This window comes from Arachis hypogaea, chromosome 11, assembly GCF_003086295.3.
Source record: "Arachis hypogaea cultivar Tifrunner chromosome 11, arahy.Tifrunner.gnm2.J5K5, whole genome shotgun sequence".
In the NCBI taxonomy this organism is placed as follows: domain Eukaryota; kingdom Viridiplantae; phylum Streptophyta; class Magnoliopsida; order Fabales; family Fabaceae; genus Arachis; species Arachis hypogaea.
The window spans coordinates 61,941,251-61,962,412 of NC_092046.1; the positions used below are offsets into that span (position 1 = coordinate 61,941,251).

At 37.9% G+C, this 21,162-nt stretch overlaps 2 protein-coding genes and 1 long non-coding RNA gene across 5 annotated transcripts; all 3 read right to left on the bottom strand.

Moving 5' to 3' along the window:
- Positions 1-720: 720 nt before the first annotated feature.
- LOC112721910 (flavonoid 3'-monooxygenase CYP75B137) lies at positions 721-3,026 on the bottom strand. Its single transcript, XM_025772933.3, has 2 exons — positions 1,843-3,026; positions 721-1,484 (listed from the first exon to the last, which is right to left on the bottom strand). Exons 1-2 carry the CDS (start codon positions 2,707-2,709, stop codon positions 855-857), a joined length of 1,497 nt encoding a protein of 498 aa, XP_025628718.1. The 5' UTR covers positions 2,710-3,026; the 3' UTR covers positions 721-854.
- Positions 3,027-5,037: 2,011 nt separating this feature from the next.
- LOC112721912 (uncharacterized) lies at positions 5,038-7,755 on the bottom strand. The gene is made up of 2 exons (XM_025772934.3): positions 7,523-7,755; positions 5,038-5,759 (listed from the first exon to the last, which is right to left on the bottom strand). Exon 2 carries the CDS (start codon positions 5,744-5,746, stop codon positions 5,216-5,218), a length of 531 nt encoding a protein of 176 aa, XP_025628719.1. The 5' UTR covers positions 5,747-5,759; positions 7,523-7,755; the 3' UTR covers positions 5,038-5,215.
- A 7,686-nt stretch (positions 7,756-15,441) lies between these two features.
- Positions 15,442-20,832, bottom strand: LOC112721914 (uncharacterized). 3 transcript variants are annotated; one of them, XR_003162457.3, is made up of 3 exons: positions 19,968-20,784; positions 18,014-18,213; positions 15,442-16,092 (listed from the first exon to the last, which is right to left on the bottom strand). It is a non-coding gene; the product is annotated as an uncharacterized lncRNA (long non-coding RNA). The 3 variants fall into 3 exon arrangements; XR_011867583.1 differs by having other exon boundaries at positions 15,442-16,101; positions 19,968-20,754; XR_003162456.3 differs by lacking the exon at positions 15,442-16,092 and having other exon boundaries at positions 17,825-18,213; positions 19,968-20,832.
- Positions 20,833-21,162: the final 330 nt, after the last annotated feature.

A 21,162-nucleotide genomic window follows, 5' to 3' on the forward strand; every position in this document is an offset into this window, starting at 1 on the left:
CTCATGTTTTACTCTTGCCAAACGTCTTTAATCAAACTGAAGTTCCTTTAATCAAGACCTTCAAGATTCTAAATACATATGCAAATCGGTTCAGTTCCATCTCTTTAATCACAATTGTTTCTATCAAAATCAATAGTACCTACTCACCTTAGAAACTGGAGCGCCAATTACTACCCATTTAATGATAAGACCACTTTTATTTTCATTTTTTTTTTCAAAAAAAACTTGCATTTCTCCATTTAATTGTTCCAGTCTTTATATTTTCTAATATTTATTTTGATCAAATAAGTTGAGTTAGGACTTCATATATCTATCAAAATACTAAGCTATAACTAATCAATAAAAGCTCAACCTATTGAATCAAAATATCACTAGGTCAAACTTGGGGGTTATGATATCACCGTTATAACTCGACTAAACGTCATGACTCATATATATACATTATAAGTCGGTTATCAAATATATTCATCAAAGCAAATACCAAAATGCTCAAATATGCTATTACTTTCCATTTAAAGGAAAATTACTCAGAAACATAACTGTTACGATTTGTTTCAGATATAAAAGAAAGGGTAAGAATATTGTTTAGATTATTGCAATTGGCAAAACCTATTATTCACTTACTGACTTGAGCGTCGAAATATTTTTTTGCAGATATCCACCCCATATTCTCTTATTAACGTACGAGTTATATAGTGGTCAACATCCACAAAAACAATGTGTTTAAGGGTAATTCTAGAATCAAATAATGTGACCAAAATACAACTTTTTTGTCCATCCACTTTGCATAGTATTACAAGATGACAAAATGCTATTCCTTGTTATAGTATTTGATGACAATGCATCGATTAATTCTATTTATAAAGATCTGGATTGGATAATCGTGGTATGGGAATGGCAATTAGAGGTACTTTCTTCTTAAGAACAATACCAAATTTTTCAGATACATCAAACTTCTCTCTTTCGGGTATCCTCCAATCAAATGAATGTAGAAGCGTGGCAAGGGAGTATAGAACTGTCCTCTCAGCCATTGCAATCCCAGCACATATTCTTCTTCCAGAACCAAATGGAAAGTAACTGAAATCACTCCCACTGAAATCCCATTTGGCTTCACCATCCTCCAAGAACCTAGTAGGATTGAACTCAAGGGGTTTGTCCCAAATAGAAGGGTCTCTGTGTATTGCCCACACGTTCACAAACACTCGCGAACCCTTTGGAATTGTGTACCCACCCACAGTGGTGGTTTCACTGGGGCAGTGAGGGACTAAGAGTGGAAGTGCTGGGTGCAACCGAAGGGTTTCTTTCATTACTGCGCGCAAGTAAGGTAGCTTGTGAATGTGTGACTCTTCTACTATGTTGTCTCTGCCAACTACTGCTTCCAGTTCTTCTTGGACTATCTTCATTATCTCTGGCTTGTTTATCATTTCAGCCATGGCAAATTCGATTGTGTTGGAGGATGTGTCGGATCCACCCACTACCATGTCCTGTTCAAGTTCCATCCAAAATTTTGAGGATTAATGGTACAGGATTAATATAATTTATTACTTTGCTGACTAAAAATACCGAGTAATATTAATTAAAATTAATGACTTTTTGAATTTTTTTAATTAAAATAAATTAATATATACATTAGTACCAATTAATATATTCTTTACCTAAGATCTCCTAGATCTAAAAGGAGTGAGTTCATCTAGTCAAATAAAGTACTTTAATCCCAATCATACACTTCCAATTTCCAAATATAAGATATCCATTCCAACAATATAAAAGAAACCAAACCATTTTTCACTATAAAAGAGTGTAGAAGAGCGAAGATTCAAGAATGAGATGGAACTAACGTACCATGAGCAGTGACTTGAGTTGAACCATGGTAAGTGGGGTCTTGGAGTCACCTTCGTCCTTCAAATTCAACAAAAATTGTAAGAAATCAGTGCTCTTCTTGTTTCCTTCTTTCACCCTCTTCTTAATCATCCTCTCGAAGATCCCATCGAACCGCGGCACCAGTGCGTGCATCTGCTTCTCCACACCCTGCAAGTCAAACCGTGCCAACGCGGGAAAAAAATCCGACACGTTCGGCTTCCCAAGCAGCGCCGTCATCTCCGCCACCACCTCCCTGAACTCCGCTCCCAACCCCTCCCTCTCCTCCCCCTCCACCGCCCCTCCCCACATCATCTCCGTTATCACGTTCAGCACCGTCAAGAACACCTGCTCGCCAACGTTCACCTCTGACCCGTCCCGATTATACAAGAACCCGACCGTTTTTCGCACCTCGTTGCGGCGGAGCTCATAGACGGAGTCCAGCGTGTGGTTGCTCAGCATCTTCATGACGCATACTTTCCTCAGCATCCGCCACTCGGGTCCGTATGGCGTCCAGACGATGTCGGATCCGCCGTAAGTGGCGGCTCTTCCGGCGGCGGGGACGTCGCGGTTGGCAAAAACGGTGTCGTGATCCTTGAGGACTTGGCAGGCCACGGTTGGGGAGGTGATGACGATGCCGAGCTTGCCGCCGAGCTGGAGCTTGAATATCGGGCCATAGGTGCGGGCCAGGCCCGCGAAATAGGTGTGAAGCTCGGGATCGAGGGAGAATAGGTTGCCGAAGATTGGGAGACCCGGCGGGCCTGGTGGGAGGTTTCCTTGGGCCTTGCTGGGCCTGAAAAAGAGGACCCACGTGATGATGGAGATGATGAAAAAAGCAATGATGAGGAGCATGGTGTTCGGGTTTCTTCTATTGTTAATTATTACCGGAGGGACAATGAAGTCTAGGAGGGAATGGGATGATGAAAGAAATGAAATAGAGTGAGAACTCAGAACTGAGAAGTAGAGGATATAGGTTTTCCTTTTCTTGACATGAGTAGAGGATATATCTATGTGAGTGAAATTGTGTCTATGGTTGGTTGGCGGTGAAATAAAAGCTAGATAAGTAGATATGGTAAAGGACAACGAAATACGGCTTAGAATGATTGTGTGAGGAAGATACTGAAATTCATAAGGAATCTTTTGCCGAAAGCCAATACAGTTTTGGCACGTTGGCAGCAAATGAGGATATTTATTTTCCGTTAAGAGAGAAAATTTAGGACCTCCAACCGTCCTAATTAGCATAAGGGAAACACTAATGTAAAGATTTGTTTTGTACAGATTAAGTTTTTGTGGTTAAAAACACTAGTATTATTAAATAATAATTTGTATAGTTTAAAATGAATATCTTTATTCTCGACTAAATTCCTATAGTGATTCTTCAGATTCAGTCCGTGCACCGATTTAGTTCCTGAAATTCCAATTGCACTATTTATGTCCTCCAGATTGTGATCCGAGCACCATAATGGTCCTTCGGTAAATTTTTGGCATGATTTAGCGACGGCCATGCTTATGTGGCACAGCCACTGCCATGTTGGAAGAGTGTACAGATGACGTGGATTGTGTTGTAAAATTTCCCAATGTAGTCCTTGTCTTTATGTTTAAACCCTAAAACTTCGTTGGCCTCCCCTCAATGTGGTTCTCTCCATCAACGTCTCCTTTTTGCATCTATTGTGTACACCAATAGCTGTCCCCCATGAAAGGAACTGGGAGCTATGTTGTAGGAAGTTCGAACCGGTCATCGTTGATGGAATGATGAAGCAAAATACAACTTTCCGCAAGACCCAACATTCACTATTCACTCCACTTCATAGCTTAAGAAAAAGGAGGCACCTTCTCTTCCTTCTAGGGTTCAAGGATTGGGGATGGGTGGTGGGTTACCCGATTTGAAAAACAAGAAAAAGGGGAAATAGAAGGCTCCCAAAGATGCCCACGTCAACGAGGCACTCGACAAGCTGAGGGAGCAGACCAGGGAGGCTGTCAAGGGTCTCGAATTCATGGCTTTGTCGTCGGCCGATGATTTCGGTAAGGATGCCATGATGGAGGATTGGGTCAAGCATTTTGAGGACCTTGCTGGCTCTCAGATAACTAAGTTTACATCCTTCCATTCGTTTCCTTTAAAGTTGAAAGCTTTGTGTTGTTGGGGAATGGTGCAATTGAAAATTGTTTATGTTAGTTTAAAGTCAAATCTTTGTTTCTTGTGCTGTGGTTTACAGTTTGAGTAAAATGGTTGAGTTCATGAAGTTGTGAAATGAGTAAGAGAGTCATGGATTTTACAGGCACCTTGTGTTTTGCACCTTGTGTTTTGTTTCTTTTTTATAGTGTCTTCTGTAAGCATTAAGCTTATCATTGGGGCATATAATTTTACCATAATTTTCTAGCCATGGCTCTCCGTTCCTCTCATGGGGGATAGTTATTGGTGTACACAACAGATGTAGAAGGAGACGTTAATAGAGAGAACCACATTGAGGAGAGGCCAACGAAGTTTTAGGGTTTAAACATGAAGACAGAGATTACATTGGAAAATTTTACAACACAATCCACGTCATCTGTACACTCTGACGTTCAATGTGGCAGTGGCTATGCCACATAAACATGACCGTCGCTGAGTCACGCCGGAAATTCACCGAAGAATCATTATGGTGCCCGGATCGCAATCTGGAGGACATAAATAGTGCAATTGAAATCTCAGAGGCTAAATCGGTACACGGGCTGAATCTGGAAGACTATTATGGGGATTTAGTCTTTTATTCTTTACATTTATATGCTATAATTAACCTTGAGATATTGAGACCCCACAAGAGGAATTGTTAAGACTCATTGATTTATCGTGAAACAAACTCAAAATTATTAATCTATTTATTAAAAATGGACAAAAAATCAAGTAAAACAAATTAGCACACATGGGGCTACATTCTCGATAGATTGTAGTTCTGTTGAAAGGAAAAAACCGAACATTTCTCTTGGTATAATATTACCATGATAGTACCCATTTTGCTACACCAAATTCTCGATATTTTGGACATGTATATTACAAAAACAAGAGAACAGTTATCCTAATCTAACAAGTTTTTGCTAAATCTCTGCAGAATATATGTATGAAAGAAGGATAAACCTGAACAACTTGGAACATATTTTCCCTTGTGTGCACGTTCCTTGTAAGCATAAGTTGGAACCCAGTAATTGAAAATGTTAAAATTCCCAACACATTGCGTGTTACTTATTCTCAGCTTAGAAACAGTTTTGGGAAAAACAAATCAAACAAAAATTGGAGTAACAATAAGTATTTCATCAGTTTGTAGTTAAGGAGTTTATTTGCATATGGTTCATCCAATTTTTCTCCACCATTTCTCAGTGTATCTCACTTCTCGCTTAAACGACCAAACCTACGTAAGCAATCTGCAAAATTGGAAACAAAACTAGCACACTTCAAAGGATCCTTGATATTTTCCCTGTAACATGCTACAGTGGCAGACCTCTCGGCCATGCAAGGTTCAGGCTTTGGGTTTGGAAGCTTATACTCCTTGTCACGGAGATCCTTTGCCTTTTGGGTTACTTCCTGCAACATTGTCTCCTCTTGCTTCTCCAATCTTTCCAAAACCTTCTCGCTTTCCTGCAACACAGACCGAATGGCTTCTAATTCTGAATGAGACGGATGCACGGGTACGGTTGGTGGTAGAAACATAGGGGGCTCCACTGGCCACCCTTGTGCAGCTTTAGTATCGGGCACTCCAGGTTCATCTAAAATTTGCTTTTGATTTTCATTAGATTGGGGCTTAACAGTCTCTCTTTGAACCTTCCGTCTAATTCTTCTAGTTTTCTTCTTGGGCTCCACATCATCAACGAGCTGATTAACAAGGTCATTGCTAATCTGAATTGTAAACTCACCCATAGTATGATAACTCCTAGACAATGCACCAGAAAACCATCATAAAGTTTAAAATGCTATATACACCAAAAGAAGTAACAATGCTGAAGCTGGAAAAGAATAAAAATGTGAATAGTAACCAATTCCCCCTCTTGATTCTTAAAGAGTTGAATCAAAAGTAAATTACACATAAATTTAACAAGTTGGGAGCTGCCTAATGGAAATTAACAGATATATCCATGGTATAAAGCGAGACCTGAAAACAGGGATATATAATTGAGTGCAATCCATCATTTTAGGCCTTGTAAGTTTCTCTATATCACTAAAAATTTGAGCTTAACATAAATTTGAACTCAATCAAAATTAAATATTGTTCACTTACAACAAGGACTAGTTCCCTCAACGCTTATTTGAAACCAAAACAAGGAATACGCTATAGTCTATAGATACACCTTGATTTCATCCTAAGTGCATCATGCTAACTCTCTGAAGGGCAGTTACACTGGAATTTGTTAATTTTACAAACAATCTAACTTTATAAGAGCCATGTCCTTATATTAGCTACTGTTCATTATATTTTGGTCAATCTTTTTTGTCTCTGCATAAAGTGAGAAAGTTGGGAGATTAAGAAACTTTAAATTCAGATAGAAAGTGTATTGCATAACCAACTTAGTAACATTTCTCTTGAGATAATTTCAACAAAGAAGAATCAACCAAAACCGAGCTCTTCATATTTGAAGTGACTGCAAACCACACACTCTTTTGAAACCAACCCGGGGTTTGAAGAAATATGAACTCCCATTACACTTTACTTATGGATCATTCATTGAAAATACACTACAAGTAACACCTCATGACCTCAAGCAAAATAATACAACAATAAAGTACATTATAGATCAGAGCAATCAGGACTATCATAAAAGAAAGCCAGAGAATCAATTATCTAAGTGCAGACATCTAATGTGATTGTGTAAGAATATGATAAGAAGAAAATAAAGCAGCATATCCAATATGAAACAACTATGCCAATTTATAAACACAATATCATGTACAAGCCAAGCAAGGCAGTTAACGAAATATTAAAAGAAAAAGGAACGATTAATTAAGGTATGTGATCTATGTTCGGACCTGTTAGAAAAAAAGGATTGATAACATAGCCTCCTAAAAGTCCTCCTAACACTTAAAGTAAAAAAGTACATTCATCCTATGTATTGAAATCTCGAAATGTAATCAATTCCTCCTTAAAGTAGTAACTAATAGTTCAATAATCATGAAAGGAAAATGTGCATCTTGGTAGTGCCTAAAACTAAGATGATAGTGCATAATCCCACTGATTGATTTGCTCCAAACAATCTGAAAGTTTCCTAAGGCAAAAACAATATCGGCACACGATGGCATACACTGCTGCAACAAGCGAAAATTGTGAAGTAATTTCATCCAATTCACAATGTATTGAGAGTAGAGTATCCAGTGTTGATAAATATACACAACCAGCAACAAAAGGTTATTTCTATGGAAAAATTTTCCAATGCTGTATACACGCGCCTTCATCCAACAAAAACACCTAAACTGTGATACACAGTTACCGAACTAAAAGAAAGGATCAAATTTCAGGAATAACAACATGGAGAATGCAGATCAGGGATCATATAGAAGAGTAATTAAGGTACGAATCATAAATTAAAGTAATTGAAAGTACGAAGCAGCGAGAAGGAACTAGAAACAACCACAAAATCGAAGTATCCAATTCAGCAGCATATAAGAGAGAGGAGCGAGAGGGAGGAGGAGGAGGAGGTGTACCCGCAGGCGGTGGCTGACGTGGCGGAGAGAGGTGGCTGTGCGCGGTGGGCGACCGGGCGGTAAGAGCGGTGGATTGGGAGGAGCAGCAGACGGCTTAGGGCATTCTCCGAAGTTCGAGCGAGATTGGGGCTTTTGCTTTTCTTTGGGGGAAAATTTTTCACAATTACTTCCACATAATTCTTCAATTTCTTTTCTTTTCTTTACCTGCTTCTCTCAAATATTATTATTTTCCCGAAAGATTTCTTTTATTAACAAGAATTATATTAATTTTTTTGAACTTTCTTTTTAATAAAAAAACTAATTTAATTTAATTTACAAATAAATTAAAAACACTTATAAATCAAAGAGGATATATTAACAAAAAAACAAATATATTATATTGTATATTTCAAACCACATATATTTTGTTTCTATATTCTTTATTAAAACATCATAAAAATTATAAAAAAAATTACTTTATTATAATTATAGAAATTTAGTTATGGTAACTTATAAGTACCTATAAACATTTGGATGAGATGAATAAATATTTATTTTTTTTGTTAGGGTGTTTATTCATATCTTAATCTACAACTTAGCCAAATTTAAAATGATTAAAATTTTAGTCCATAAAGTAAGAATCCAAATCATACATTGGGACCTATTTGATCTCATAAAAGTTAGTCCACGTGGCGCCAACTTAGCTTGCCTTATTTAAAATAAGATGAATCTCAACAAACTCCTACGATCTCTCCTACTTATCTAGAAAGGAGATCTCAACAACCTCTAACAAAACGAGTAACAAATCCACCATCAAAGGTGGAACTACTCCAAAATTGGTAATTGACTCTATATCTACACTTATAAATACCCTGATACCTTCAGGTATTTTTTGAACTCCAAACTACTAAAAACTTGACTAAAACCCATGCCAACTTAAGCATCGGAATCCCTTATTGGTACTATCCCCCACCTTTACTTACAAAGAACTCGGACAACTTCACCTTGTCGGAGATGTCAAACCAATCCCTCATAGGAGTCTGAACCTCATTTTCAGACCCAAATCCATCCGTTTCAGGTAACCCTCAAAACATTGGCGTCATTGCCAAGGACCTAGTAATCGACATCGCACGATGGCAAACGACATTCTAGAAGACGAACATACGATTTCTGACTTAGAAGCCTATGAAAAAGAGCAACACAACAACAATCGCGCACTTGTCCTACCTCCCCGACCTGACAAAGGGAAAGGTGTTGCCGGAGAGACACATCCTGCAAATCAAGGAAGACAAAGAATAAGCTCAAAAATCCATCAATCAGGAGGATCGGGAGAAAGAGATCCTACAAAACTCATGGAACTGGTTCACAGATATCAAGGTCAGCTAGAGCAACTCGAGAACGAGTTAGAATGACAACATGAATTAGAACGAGCTTTACGAAGAAAGGTACGACGACGAAGAGAATTGGAAGAAAAACTTAAGAAGATGGAATCTGACTTTAAAGGTAGGAAATCCTGAGCTGATCGAGCAGAAACACCTTTGGGAGGTGAAAACCCATTTATAGAAGAGATCATGCGGGCTAAAGTTTCCAAAAACTTTAAAATCCCCGACATGGATCTCTATGATGGAACTACTGCTCCAAAACACCACTTGAGCAACTTCAAGAGTCGCATGTACATGGCTAACGCATTGGACGTAACTCGTTGCAAAGTTTTCCCAACTACGCTAACCAAGGCGGCAATGAAGTGGTTTGATAGCTTACCACCTAGGTCAGTAACCTGCTTCGACAACTTGGCAAGGAGTTTTCTTACCCGAACCTCCATTCAAAAGGACAAGACCAAGCATGCCCCGAGCCTCTTGGGGGGTAAAACAAGATGTTTTGGAGATCCAAAACCTACTTATGGAAGCAGTCATTATGAGACTAGTTAATGGCCTCAAAGAAGGCTTGTTCTCTCAATCCATATCAAAGAGACATCTAATATCTTTGTATGAGGTTCAAGAGCAGGTGAAAAAATATATCAACATGGAGAGGATGACAAGACAAAGGGAATTCTCAAGACAGAGCAATCAATATCAGGCTCGAAGTAAAGAAAAAGAGTCAAAGAAAAAATAAGAGTACATCTCGAAAAAACTTTGAAGGTATCACTATTATACCCTATTGCGGGTTTTCCTTGTTGACGCCTATAGAGAGATCTGCCATATAGAAAAGATTTTCCCTTCCAGACCAATTAAAAACAAAAGAGATGGACATCGGTCAGAATACTATGAATACTATAAAATTTACGACCATTCCACCAATGATTGCTATGATTTAAAGAATATTTTAAAAAAACTGGCTAGAGAAGGTTTGTTGGACAAATATCTAGTAGAAAGATTGGATGACTAAGGTAAAAAAGAAGAGATGAAGAAGATAGAAATAGGCGAGATCGGCCACAACGAATCCCTGAAAGACATATCCACATGATTGCTGGAGGATTTGCAGGAGGAAGAGTAACAAAATCCTCCCACAAGAGACACTTGAAAGAAGTCTACCAGGTTAATGAGAAAGCTGAAACACCTGACCTACCTGCAATCACCTTTACAAAAGAAGTTGCCCAAGGGGTATCACCCGGACAAGATGACCCTATCGTGATCACGATGATACTTGCTAATACAAACCTCCATAGAACCTTGGTAGATCAAGTAAGTTCGGCTGACATCCTATTTAAACCAGCTTTTGACAAGCTGGGTTTAGAAGAAAGGAGTTGATGACATACCCAAATACTCTCTTTGGTTTAGGCTGACAGACCTATCTGAACTTTAGGCTTTATCTCTTTATACACCATTTTTGGTAAGGGTAGAAAAGCAAAGACCTTGAGTATAGACTACATAATGATTGACGTGGCATCGGCTTACCATGACTTGATAAGTTGGACAACGTTAAATTGACTTGCTACAGTAGTCTCCACCCCTCACCTCTACATAAAATTTTCTACTCCTGAGGGAATAGTCGTTGTAAGAGAAGACTAGAAACTGGCAAGAAGGTATTACAATGAAAGCTCAAACCTACGAGGGTGTACGAAAAGCAAAGAGGTCAATACCATAGAACTCGGAGGTGTCCGAGTTCGGGAGGAACTAAGACCCCAACTTGAAGGAAAGATTGAAGAAGTCCAGATTGGGGATGAGATGGTAAGACAAAAAATGTAGAGGCTAACCTAAAAGAGTAGCTAAAGCAAGAGCTCATTAAGCTCCTACAAGAAAATTCTAACCTCTTCGCTTGGAAGGCCTCTGACATGCCTGGAATCCATCTCGACCTTAAGCCACAAGCTTACTGTTTATCTAGGTTCATGACCTATCCAGCAAAAATGACGAAAGCTTAGCCTCGAAAGAGCAAAAGTCATAGAAGAGCAAGTCTAAGCCTTGTTAGAAGCCAAGTTCATAAGGGAGGTAAAATACATGTTATGGCTTGCTAATGTGGTATCGTGAAGAAACTAAACAGGAAATGGAGGATGTGCATCAACTATACCGACCTCAATAAAGCCTATCCCAAAGATCCTTACCCTCTCCCTAACATTGATGCTCTAGTAGATTCAGCTCCAGGCTATAAATACCTCCTTTTTATGCATGCATACTTAAAAAATAATTAAATTTCGATGTATATTTCTGATCAGGAGAAAACATCCTTTATCACTCCTAGGGCAGACTACTGCTACGTGGTAATGCCCTTTGGGTTGAAAAATGTTGTGACCACTTATCAACGACTAATGAACAAGGTGTTCTCACCTCACCTTAGAAAATTGATGGAGTTTTACAAGGACAACATGCTTGTCAAGAGCAAGGAAGAAACTAGCTTGCTGCCCAACCTCACAGAAGTATTTAGCACGATAAGGCAGCACGGGAAGAAACTAGCTTGCTGCCCAATCTCACAAAGTGCACCTTTGTAGTAGAAGCGATTCATGCTCATCCAAATAGGTATTGAAGCCAACCCGGAGTAAGGGTGGCAAATGGAGAAACCCACCCCGCCAAAAGTCCGCCATCTGGCGGGCTGGTCCGCCCCCACCCCGCCCCGCTTAACGTCGAGCTGGTGGGTTGGTGAGCCAAGCGTGTTAAATCTCTTTGTTTTATAAACCATTTAATATTAAACAATATATATAATTTCACAACCATTTCAATAAATTTATAATTTCTAAATTCACAAATATTAAAGTCTTTATAATTATAAATATGTAATAAACATAATCATAAACTAATTTTTTTGAAACAAAATAATAAAACAAACATTGTCCAAAACATATAATTAAACATCTTTAAATTTATAATCAATCAAACATAAAACATAATTTAAAATATAACTTAGAACATCTATAATTATCAACTTTATCCTTTTGAAGATCAATAACATCATAGAAATTTGTAAAGAAAACGGCATTGACAAAAAAATGCTTGGCCCGTCGGGAAAGCCCGCCCCACCAAAGCCCACAAATTAGGCAGTGCGGGTTAGACGAACTTTCTAAGTTTGGCAGTTTCAAATTTTTAGCCCAACCCGCCTTTCTTAGTGGGTTAGGTGGCTAGTTTGGCGGGTTTTGGCCCTTTGCCACCCCTAAATATAGGGCAATCTTGGAGATGAAAAGTCTGACATGTCTAAAAGAAGTTTAGCAGCTGAACGGCAGACTGTCGGCCTTGTCTAGATTCTTAGCAGGATTGACCTTGAAATCTCTTCCCTTGTTTGCGATCCTTAAGAAAGGATATCAATTCCAGTGAACTTAAGAATGTGAACAAGCTTTTGAAGACTTCAAAAAATTCTTGAGCCAACCACCCATCTTCACCCGACCTGAAGAAGGAGAAAAGCTCGTATTATACCTAGCCATTAGAGACAAGATTATAGCCTCTGCCCTCGTCCGAGAAGATAAAGAGGAGCAGCGACCTGTCTACTTCACGTGCGAGGCATTGTAGGGGGGCAGAATTGAATGGTGCACGAAATTAGAACTCGCACAACTTAACCGTTAAGTGCACCGGGTCATCCAAAGTAATACCTCAGATGAGTGAGGGTCGATCCCATGAGGATTGTCGGAATGAGCAAGCAATAGCTATCCTGTTGGAATTAGTCAAGCAAACAGTAAAAGGAGTTGTTGTTGAAAATGCAAAAAACAAATAAATAAGAAAAGCAATTAAAAGGTTTGGTGTAAAACAATTATGAGAAAATAGTTAAGGTTTGGTGAAGTTCAAAAAACTAGTTTATACCACAAATGCCCTAATCACCTCAAATCCCGGTTGAACAGATGTTCCTATGTCCCCAATAGGTTATGGATTAGCCGTCTAGGAGGTGTGTTCTCAAGTTGTAGCTCAAGCGACCTCTTCCGAGTATCATAAGAACTCATGTAGAAAATGGGTCATACTCTCGTTCCACCCAGTTTCATTAGATTAAGAACTAGACACACCTTAGAATTGAATCAAACATATATTAAAATAATTGAATAATAATCTTAATCCATAGAAATAAACAAAGCTCCTAACCTTAACCAGGAGATTTAGTTGCTCATGACTTACGAAGAAAATAGGATTATGAAAATATGCGGAAGGAAGAAGATCCTAAACCTAATTGATTTTTTCCTTTAAATACTAACCTAATAATAAATTCTAACCTAAAAGATATTATTTTAAAATAAAGATTACAAAGATAAAATAAGATAGAACTAATTGGAGGCCCAATTGATTGTGAAATGGACTGCATGCTGGCATTTAGCGCCAGGATTGGGAGTTAAATGCCAGAGAGGGGAAGGCGTGTCTGATCTCTTTCCTCCTTGCTGGCATTGAACATCAGGTTGGCGTTCAACACCCAAGGGGGAGCTGCCAGCATCTTCCTTTCTTGTTCCAGACTTCTCCAAACTGCTCTGAATTTCACCTAAAATCATAAAAATACAAGAAAAACTCAAAGTAGCATCCAAAGGTGATTTTTTCACTAAAATCAATTAAAAGTAATTAAAATATAATTAAAAATAATATAAAAATAACTAGAAAAAGGGTATGAGATGCTCACGCATCATTGAACTATCAAAAAATAGAAAAATTTGCCTATGCCATCATTCTAGCCTTCAGAAAACTGCGATCTTATTTTCAAGCCCACACCTTAAAGTCTAAACCAACCCATGAAGCATATTCTCCAAAAAATGGATATTGCGAGGCGGATGTTACAATGGGCCGTGGAACTGTCTGAGTTCAATCTAAAGTATGAAACTCAGATAGCCATCAAGTCGCAATACCTGGCCGACTTCTTAGTTGAATACACATGAGAATTACAAGGAAGCTCTACCACCTGGCATCTATATGTGGTCAGTTCGTCAAATAAAGCTTGTAGCGGAGCGGGAATCATTTTTGGGAATGAAGGAGAAACTCAGGTAGAGTTTTCACTGAAATTCGAGTTTCTAGCCTTTAAGAACCAGGCTGAATATGAAGCTATGCTCACAGGATTGAGGCTTGCCAAAGAAGTCGGTGCATCAAAAGTGATAGTGTTTAGCGACTCCCAAGTGATTACCTCTCAAATAAATATGGATTACCAAGCCAAAGATCCTAATATGAAGAGGTACTTGGAGAAAACACTAGAACAATTAGCCCAATTCCAAGAAGAAAAAGTCAGACATATAACTCGGGAGCTCAACTGTCGAGTTGATGCTCTCTTCAAACTTGCCAGCACCAAACCAGGGGGCAATAACAGAAGTTTGATCTAGGAAACTCTCCACATACCATCAGTGGCTAAAGAAGTCGACAAGTCGGACGCTCTGACAATTTCCAATCCAAACTTGGGTTGGATGACTCCCATCATCGAATATCTCAAATTTGATGATCTTTCCAAATAAGAAAAGGAAGCAAGAAGACTTATAAGGAGATCACAGAACTATACTCTGGTTTATAACGTCCTTTATAAAAGAGAAGTATCTACACCCTTACTAAATTGTGTTCTGACCTCCAAAACTGAAGAAGTCCTAGAAGAAATCCACAGTGGCATCTGTGAAAATCACCTGAGAGCAAGGTCATTAGCTAAGAAGGTGTTACGAACTGGTTTTTATTAGCCGACCTTACAGAAGAAAGTGGCCAACTTCGTTAAGAAGTGCCCACCTTGTCAATTGCATGCCAATTTTCATGTGGCACCACCAAAACAGCTCAATAGTATTACTTCACCATGGTCTTTCACAAAATGGGGTTTGGACTTGCTTGGGCCATTTCCTCCAACACTCGGATAGGTGAAATACCTCATAGTAGAGATTGACTACTTCACTAAGTGGATTGAGACAGAACTTTTGGCATCCATTATAGCTCAAAGAAGTCAGAAATTCCTCTACAAAAATATTGTCACCTGATTTGGAGTCTGACAACGGCCAAATTGCATGGTTAGGAATTTGATTATCAAAATGGAATTGGCATTGTGAGTATAGTCCTAACCCGACAATTTGACCATCGATCAAATGAATAATCACAATCAAACACTAAATAACCAGGAGTTTGAATTCACGGGTCGTTCTCCCTAGGAATTGCAATGAAATGCTCAATTGTTGGCTATGAGGGAATCAAGGGGGTTTGATGATGGCAAAGGAAGCATGAAAATGTAGTTGGCAAGGAATGAAATGAAGAGGTAAGAAAGTAACTTAACAGAATAAGTCAAAAGGGCATACTTGATTTCAATCCACAAGTCCTAACCAACTCACTAATTAACTTAGTGAAAGACTAGCGTTTGTGGAAACCAAACTAACTAACAATCCTAAGCACAATATCGAATGGACATCTATGACTCAAAATCACCTAATTATCCAATTCCAAGCCAAGAGTGTGAAAAACTAGACAAAAACTATAAGAGACATTTTATCAAACACCTAACATGCATAAAAGGAAATATGTCATAAATTGCAATAAAAATAAATCTTATAACTACCAATTGCATGAAATTGAAAATAACAACTCAAATGAACATCAAAGAAACATAAACATCAAAATTTCATTAAAGGAAATTAAAAGTGACAAGTGTGTTCATACAACTAAAATGAGTATAAAAGAGAAATTAACAAAGGAAACAAAGAGAGTAAAGGCAATAGAACAAGAAAATGTAAATGAAATTACAATTAAACAAGAATTAAAGAGAGAAATTAAAAAGAGAATAAAGATAAAAACCCTAATTCTAGAGAGAAGGGGGAGCTTCTCTTTCTAGAAAATGACCTACAACATGATAAAACCTAAACCTAAGTGCTCCCCCCTTCATTCCTCTTCAATTTGACTTGAAATAGCTTCAGAAATAAGTTGGATTGGGTTTTGGGGCCCAAAAATCGCCTCCAGCGGTTTCCAGTTAATGAGGTCACGTGCAAGGACCTGTGCGTGCGCACAAATTGTGTGCGTACGCACACTTCCACTTAGACCACTATAGCAAATTATATATCGTTTCGAAGCCCCGGACGTTAGATTTTCAATGCCGCTGGAACCGCCTCATTTGGACCTTTGTAGCTCAAGTTATGACCAATTTAGTACCGAGAGGTCAGGATGGATAGCTTTACCAATCCTTCATTTCTTGAATTCTTCAACTTTGGATGCTCTTTCTCCACTTCTTCAACCCAAACTTGCCTTGAAAATCTGAAATCGCTTGACAAATACATCAAGGCACCAATCAAAGTTTATATCATTTAACTAATTTAGGCACAAAAGAGCATGTTTTCACAATTAAGCACAATTAGGAAAGAATTCACAAAGGCTTGCTATTTCAATGGATAGATGCAAGAAGAGTTGATGAAATCCACCTAAATAGAGCAAATAAATATCATGAAATGTAGATTCATCACATCCCCACACTTAAACAATAGCATGTCCTCATGCTATACCAAAAGAAGATAAGAAGGGGAATCAATAATTATTCAATATAACTATCTATATGCAATCTATCTATATGCATGTAACTATACTATCTAACTATCTATATGTATTTAATTAGTCCAAGTAAATCAATTTCCAAGAAAGCATCTATACACATCAAGGGCTACGGCAATTATAACCAAATTACATTCACAATTGAATTGAGTCATATAGAAGAATTTTAACCAAACTTGCAAGATAACAATGATCAAAGGTGGAAATATGGAATTGAAGTGATTGAACCCTCACCGGATATGTATATGCACTCTAATCACTCAAGTGTTTAGGGTCAATTCACTCAATTCTCTTCTAATCATGCTTTCTAAAGTTTGTTCTTCATCTAACCAATCAACAAAAATTTAATGTGCATATGCAAATATCATGAGATCTTTTCAAGGTTGTAATGGGGTTAAGGTTAAATGTAAGGATGTATATATGGCTAGGTGAGCTTGCATTTGAATCTTTGATTAGCCTAAATTATTACCTAACACACACAACCTATAAACTTTTAATATCAAACCTAGCTACCCAAAATCTCACGTTTACATATACACACACTCATGCATCAATTTCAATTCATCACATATGCATTGACTCTTATTGAATTTCTCATTGGGGTAATTTTGTCCCCTTTTTATTATTTCTTTTCTCTTTTTTTTTTTTTTGAAACATAATATATATACCAACTCATCAATGCATATGGTTTTCATAATCTTACATGAGCATGTACCTCAAATTTCCAATATTTTTCAACAAAGAATAAACACATTTTTATCAACCCAAGTTTCCCACATCTTCCCCACACTTAAACATCACACACACTTACTAACTTAAACTACTTAAAGATTCAAATAAAGGACATTTCATTATTTTTCGCTTAAGGTTAATGATGTGGCAAAATAAAGAACAAAAAAGGGGGTATTCATAGTCTCAAAGTGGCAAACAAAGGTGAATGAGATGGTAGGCTATTTGGGTAAAGTGAGCTATAAAAAAATGATGGTCTCAATCACATAAATGTATAAAAATACATTAAACAATGGATACATAGAATTAAACAAACTAAAGATTGCACTAATAGAGAAGAGCACACACAAGAACAAAATAAGTGGTCAAATAATGCAACCACACAATGAGGCTCAAAATCTCACAAGTTGTATGTTCTTTAACTCAAAAACCATATTCCACAATGTATAAATTATGCAAGTTTCAAAAAATTTCAACTCAATTCAATTTGAATTTCAATGCCCTATATAAAAAAAATAAGTTTCTTGGAAATTTCATTAAATTGACTAACATTTATTCTATATGTATATAATGCGATTGGATGAAAGAGGTCAAAAATCCTAAGTTTAATTCCCAATTCCAATCAAACCAAAATAACAAGTGTATAGGAAATCAAACTAGGTGCAATCATCACATCATCCAATTCACAATCTCAACTAAAAGCTAAAAAAAGGAAATCTAAAAACATGCTTTATTACAATATAATACTAGGTTATATACAAGCAAAATTGAAAAGTGTAATAAACTAAGAAAGTGCAATAAACTAAGTAAAAAGTTCCTCAAAAGGATAAAATATATACAGAGTACCAAAAAAACCAAAAAAAAAACTACACTAAAAGTGTTTAGAAATGAAGATTGTCACCCAAAATGCACTGCTGAAGTTGGACAACCTCCCCACACTTAAAATGTAGCACCCTCCTCAGTGCTCATGACCATGTGGAGTGGAAGGAGTTGTCACTTCGTCACCTCTACCATCCCGCGCCTCCTCTGGTTCATCACGCCAGGCCTCCTCTGGTTCATCACGCCAGGCCTCCTCCTCCTCAGATGCTCATAAGCAGAAAACTGAATCACAAAACAGCATATATATATGAAGTGAACAAATAATGTAAATTTGAATGGAAGCATGCATGAGACTCAAGTTGAAAGCAAACAGAAGCAACTTCCAATCAAACTCAGGACATGGGGAAAGCTAACTTGCTTGTTTATCAAAGAATAAAAGAAGGAAGGAGCATTATTACTATGCACAAAGAGAAAGAATACAGTTAAAAGTTACAAGTTAATGTTAGTTGAAAAGTAAAAAGAAAGTTAAAAGTTAAAAGTTATGTTAGTAAAAGGAAAATGGTTAATTGAAAGAAAAAAGAAAATTTAAAGTTAGGTGAAGGAAAAGAAAAAGTTAGTTGAAAAAGAAAGCAAAAGTTAAATGTTATGTAAAAAGAAGGGAAAAGTTAGTAAAAGAAATGGAAGAAAAATCAAAAGTTAGGTGCATAGTCACAAGTTCCTTAATTCCAAAAAGTTTCAAAATTTTCAAAACAAGCAAGTTTATATTCACTTCTCAACAATTCAAAATGCCAAAACAAGTGATGCACATATATGTATGGAGCACATAATCAAGTAAATATCAATCACAAGTAAATTGGCACAAGTTGAAGCAATTTGGTGTTGGCAAGTTAAAACTTTAATGAACAATGCACATAAGTGAAATTCAAACACCAAATCATAAGGAAGCATGAAAGTCACAAGGTTGAGATAAGAGTTGAAAATTTTATGCACTATGTGACTAAAGGTAATTTGGGCATAGAGAAAATGAACCAAATTAGCCACATAGGTAAAAGAAATCATCAACTTTGTGAGAGCAAGCAAATGGGGATCAAATTCAAATGAAAACCAAGTTTATGGTCAATTTGAAAATTCACTTGAACTATTCAATGCATAGAAGTAAATCAGCATTATAAACAAGCAAAGAATGTTATAAGCATGACCAAACCTTGTAAACAAGTTCTTGAGGAGTTTTCCAAAACCATTTAGCAAACAAAATTCTATTGACACAGAATTTCGTCAAATAGAAGCTTGTTGCACCAAATAGAACAGTGTTATTCCATGAAACATGGTTAGGAAAAATCCGGCAGCATTTCAGCAGTAAATCGGCCATTCCCCAAACTCAATCAATCAATTCAAATTCCATATGAATGTATTAACAATTAAAAACAGAAAAACCATATATAAATTCATCGGAAGTAAGCAAATGAGCCAAAATACAGCAGCAAAACATGAATAAGCAATTCAAAACAAGCCAACCATCAACAAGCAACAATGAATAATTAAGCAACCAGCAGCCATGAGCAAATAATGGTCTAAGTTACAGCACCAAGATAGCACCGTGAACAAAATCAATGGATTGAGACAGTCAGCCTTCCTTCATTGAATTCAGCAATCAACCATAAGCAAGGAATATGGATTCAAACAAATGCACCTAACTGAATCCAGTGATTAAGTTCAAATTAAAGCAAGAACTCAGCATCAACCAGGCAGGACAAGGCAGCAATAAACCAATATGTAGCAGCATCAAACAAGTTAAATAAGCACAGGGCAAATCATCAGCAATAAACAAAGAGAAATTCAATGAAACATCAACATTCCCAAACAACATTATTATTCAAAACAAACCTAAATCCACTATCCAGCTCAGATTCTCTAACCACCTAATCAACTAAACATGCATAAACTAACTAAACTAAATTAAGCAAAATAACTAATCATCCTTAATTAAACAGAAATAAAGAAAAAGCAAAAAAAAAGAAAAGAAAGGAATTGGAAACCTGTAAGGAAGGAACAGAACAGGAGAAAGGGAAAGCAAGCATCGGAAGTGTGTGGGGAAGCAGCGAAGTTGGCCGGCCTGGCAGTGGCGCTGGTGCAGCTAGCTACCCTGGGGTGCAGTGAAATGGAATCAGGGGACATGTCCCTGTGCTGGCTGTTCTGAGCAGAGAAGAGCAACAGGGGAAGGAAAAGGTAGTATGTGGAGGTTGTGGCAGAGGGAAAGGGATGCAGAAACAGGGGCTGAGACAGGGCTAGGTTTCGGTGGTTTTGGGGAGCGAAGGGAGGAGAAGGTAGCGCGAAGAGGAGGAAGAACGAGGTGGGATCGCCGACTGAACAGGAGCTGGAGAGGCGCGGCGAAAGCAGGGCATCGGCGATTAGGGTTGCTGGTGGCGCTGCGGTCCTGGGCTCGCGGATAGAGGAGAAGAAGGTTGGCGGAGGTGAGGCGCTGCTACAGGCATGAAGGGGGGGATCGCGGTGGTTTTAGGACTCGGGGGGTGAGGCCGAGACAGGGAGAGAGGAAGAAGAGAAAGGGAGGGGCGCGGCGGCTGTGGTGGCGCGGAGGAGCAGAAACAGATGAAGAAGAGAAGGGGAAGAAGAAAGAAAGAAAGAGAAGGAGAGGGGTCAAGGGGCGAGGGGTAGTTGACGACTGTGGTGGGTGGTCGGCGGCGGGTTCAGAGGATGATAGCGGGGTTGTGACGGAAAAGAGAAGGGCTGCGATGAGGAGAGGGAAGGGAGAAGAGAAAAGAGGGGGTTCGCACCGAAAGGGGGGGGGGTGTGTTTTAGCGTTTGTGCATACGCACCACGTTCATGCGTACGCACGAAAGGGCAAATGGGCTATTGTGCATACGCACGTATTGTGCAGGCGCCGCGGGCAGAAGCCTTGAATTGCTGTGTGCATCCGCATAGTAATTTTTTTTTTTCAAAATCAGAATTTTACCTAACATTCCAAAATGCATATAAACAAAAAATTAATAGAAAAAAAATAAGTAACTATTTACATTAACTTTAAAATTAATCTAAAATTTTATCATTTAAATTAAAATTATAGACTATTTACAAACAAAAGTCTATCAAGTCACCAAAAAAAACAAAAGTCTACCCAAAATTATTTCAATCATCTAAAAACTAATTCAAAATTTTAAATATGCAATTCAAGTCAAAAAGGCAATTTAAAGCAAAATTACTAACTATTCACAT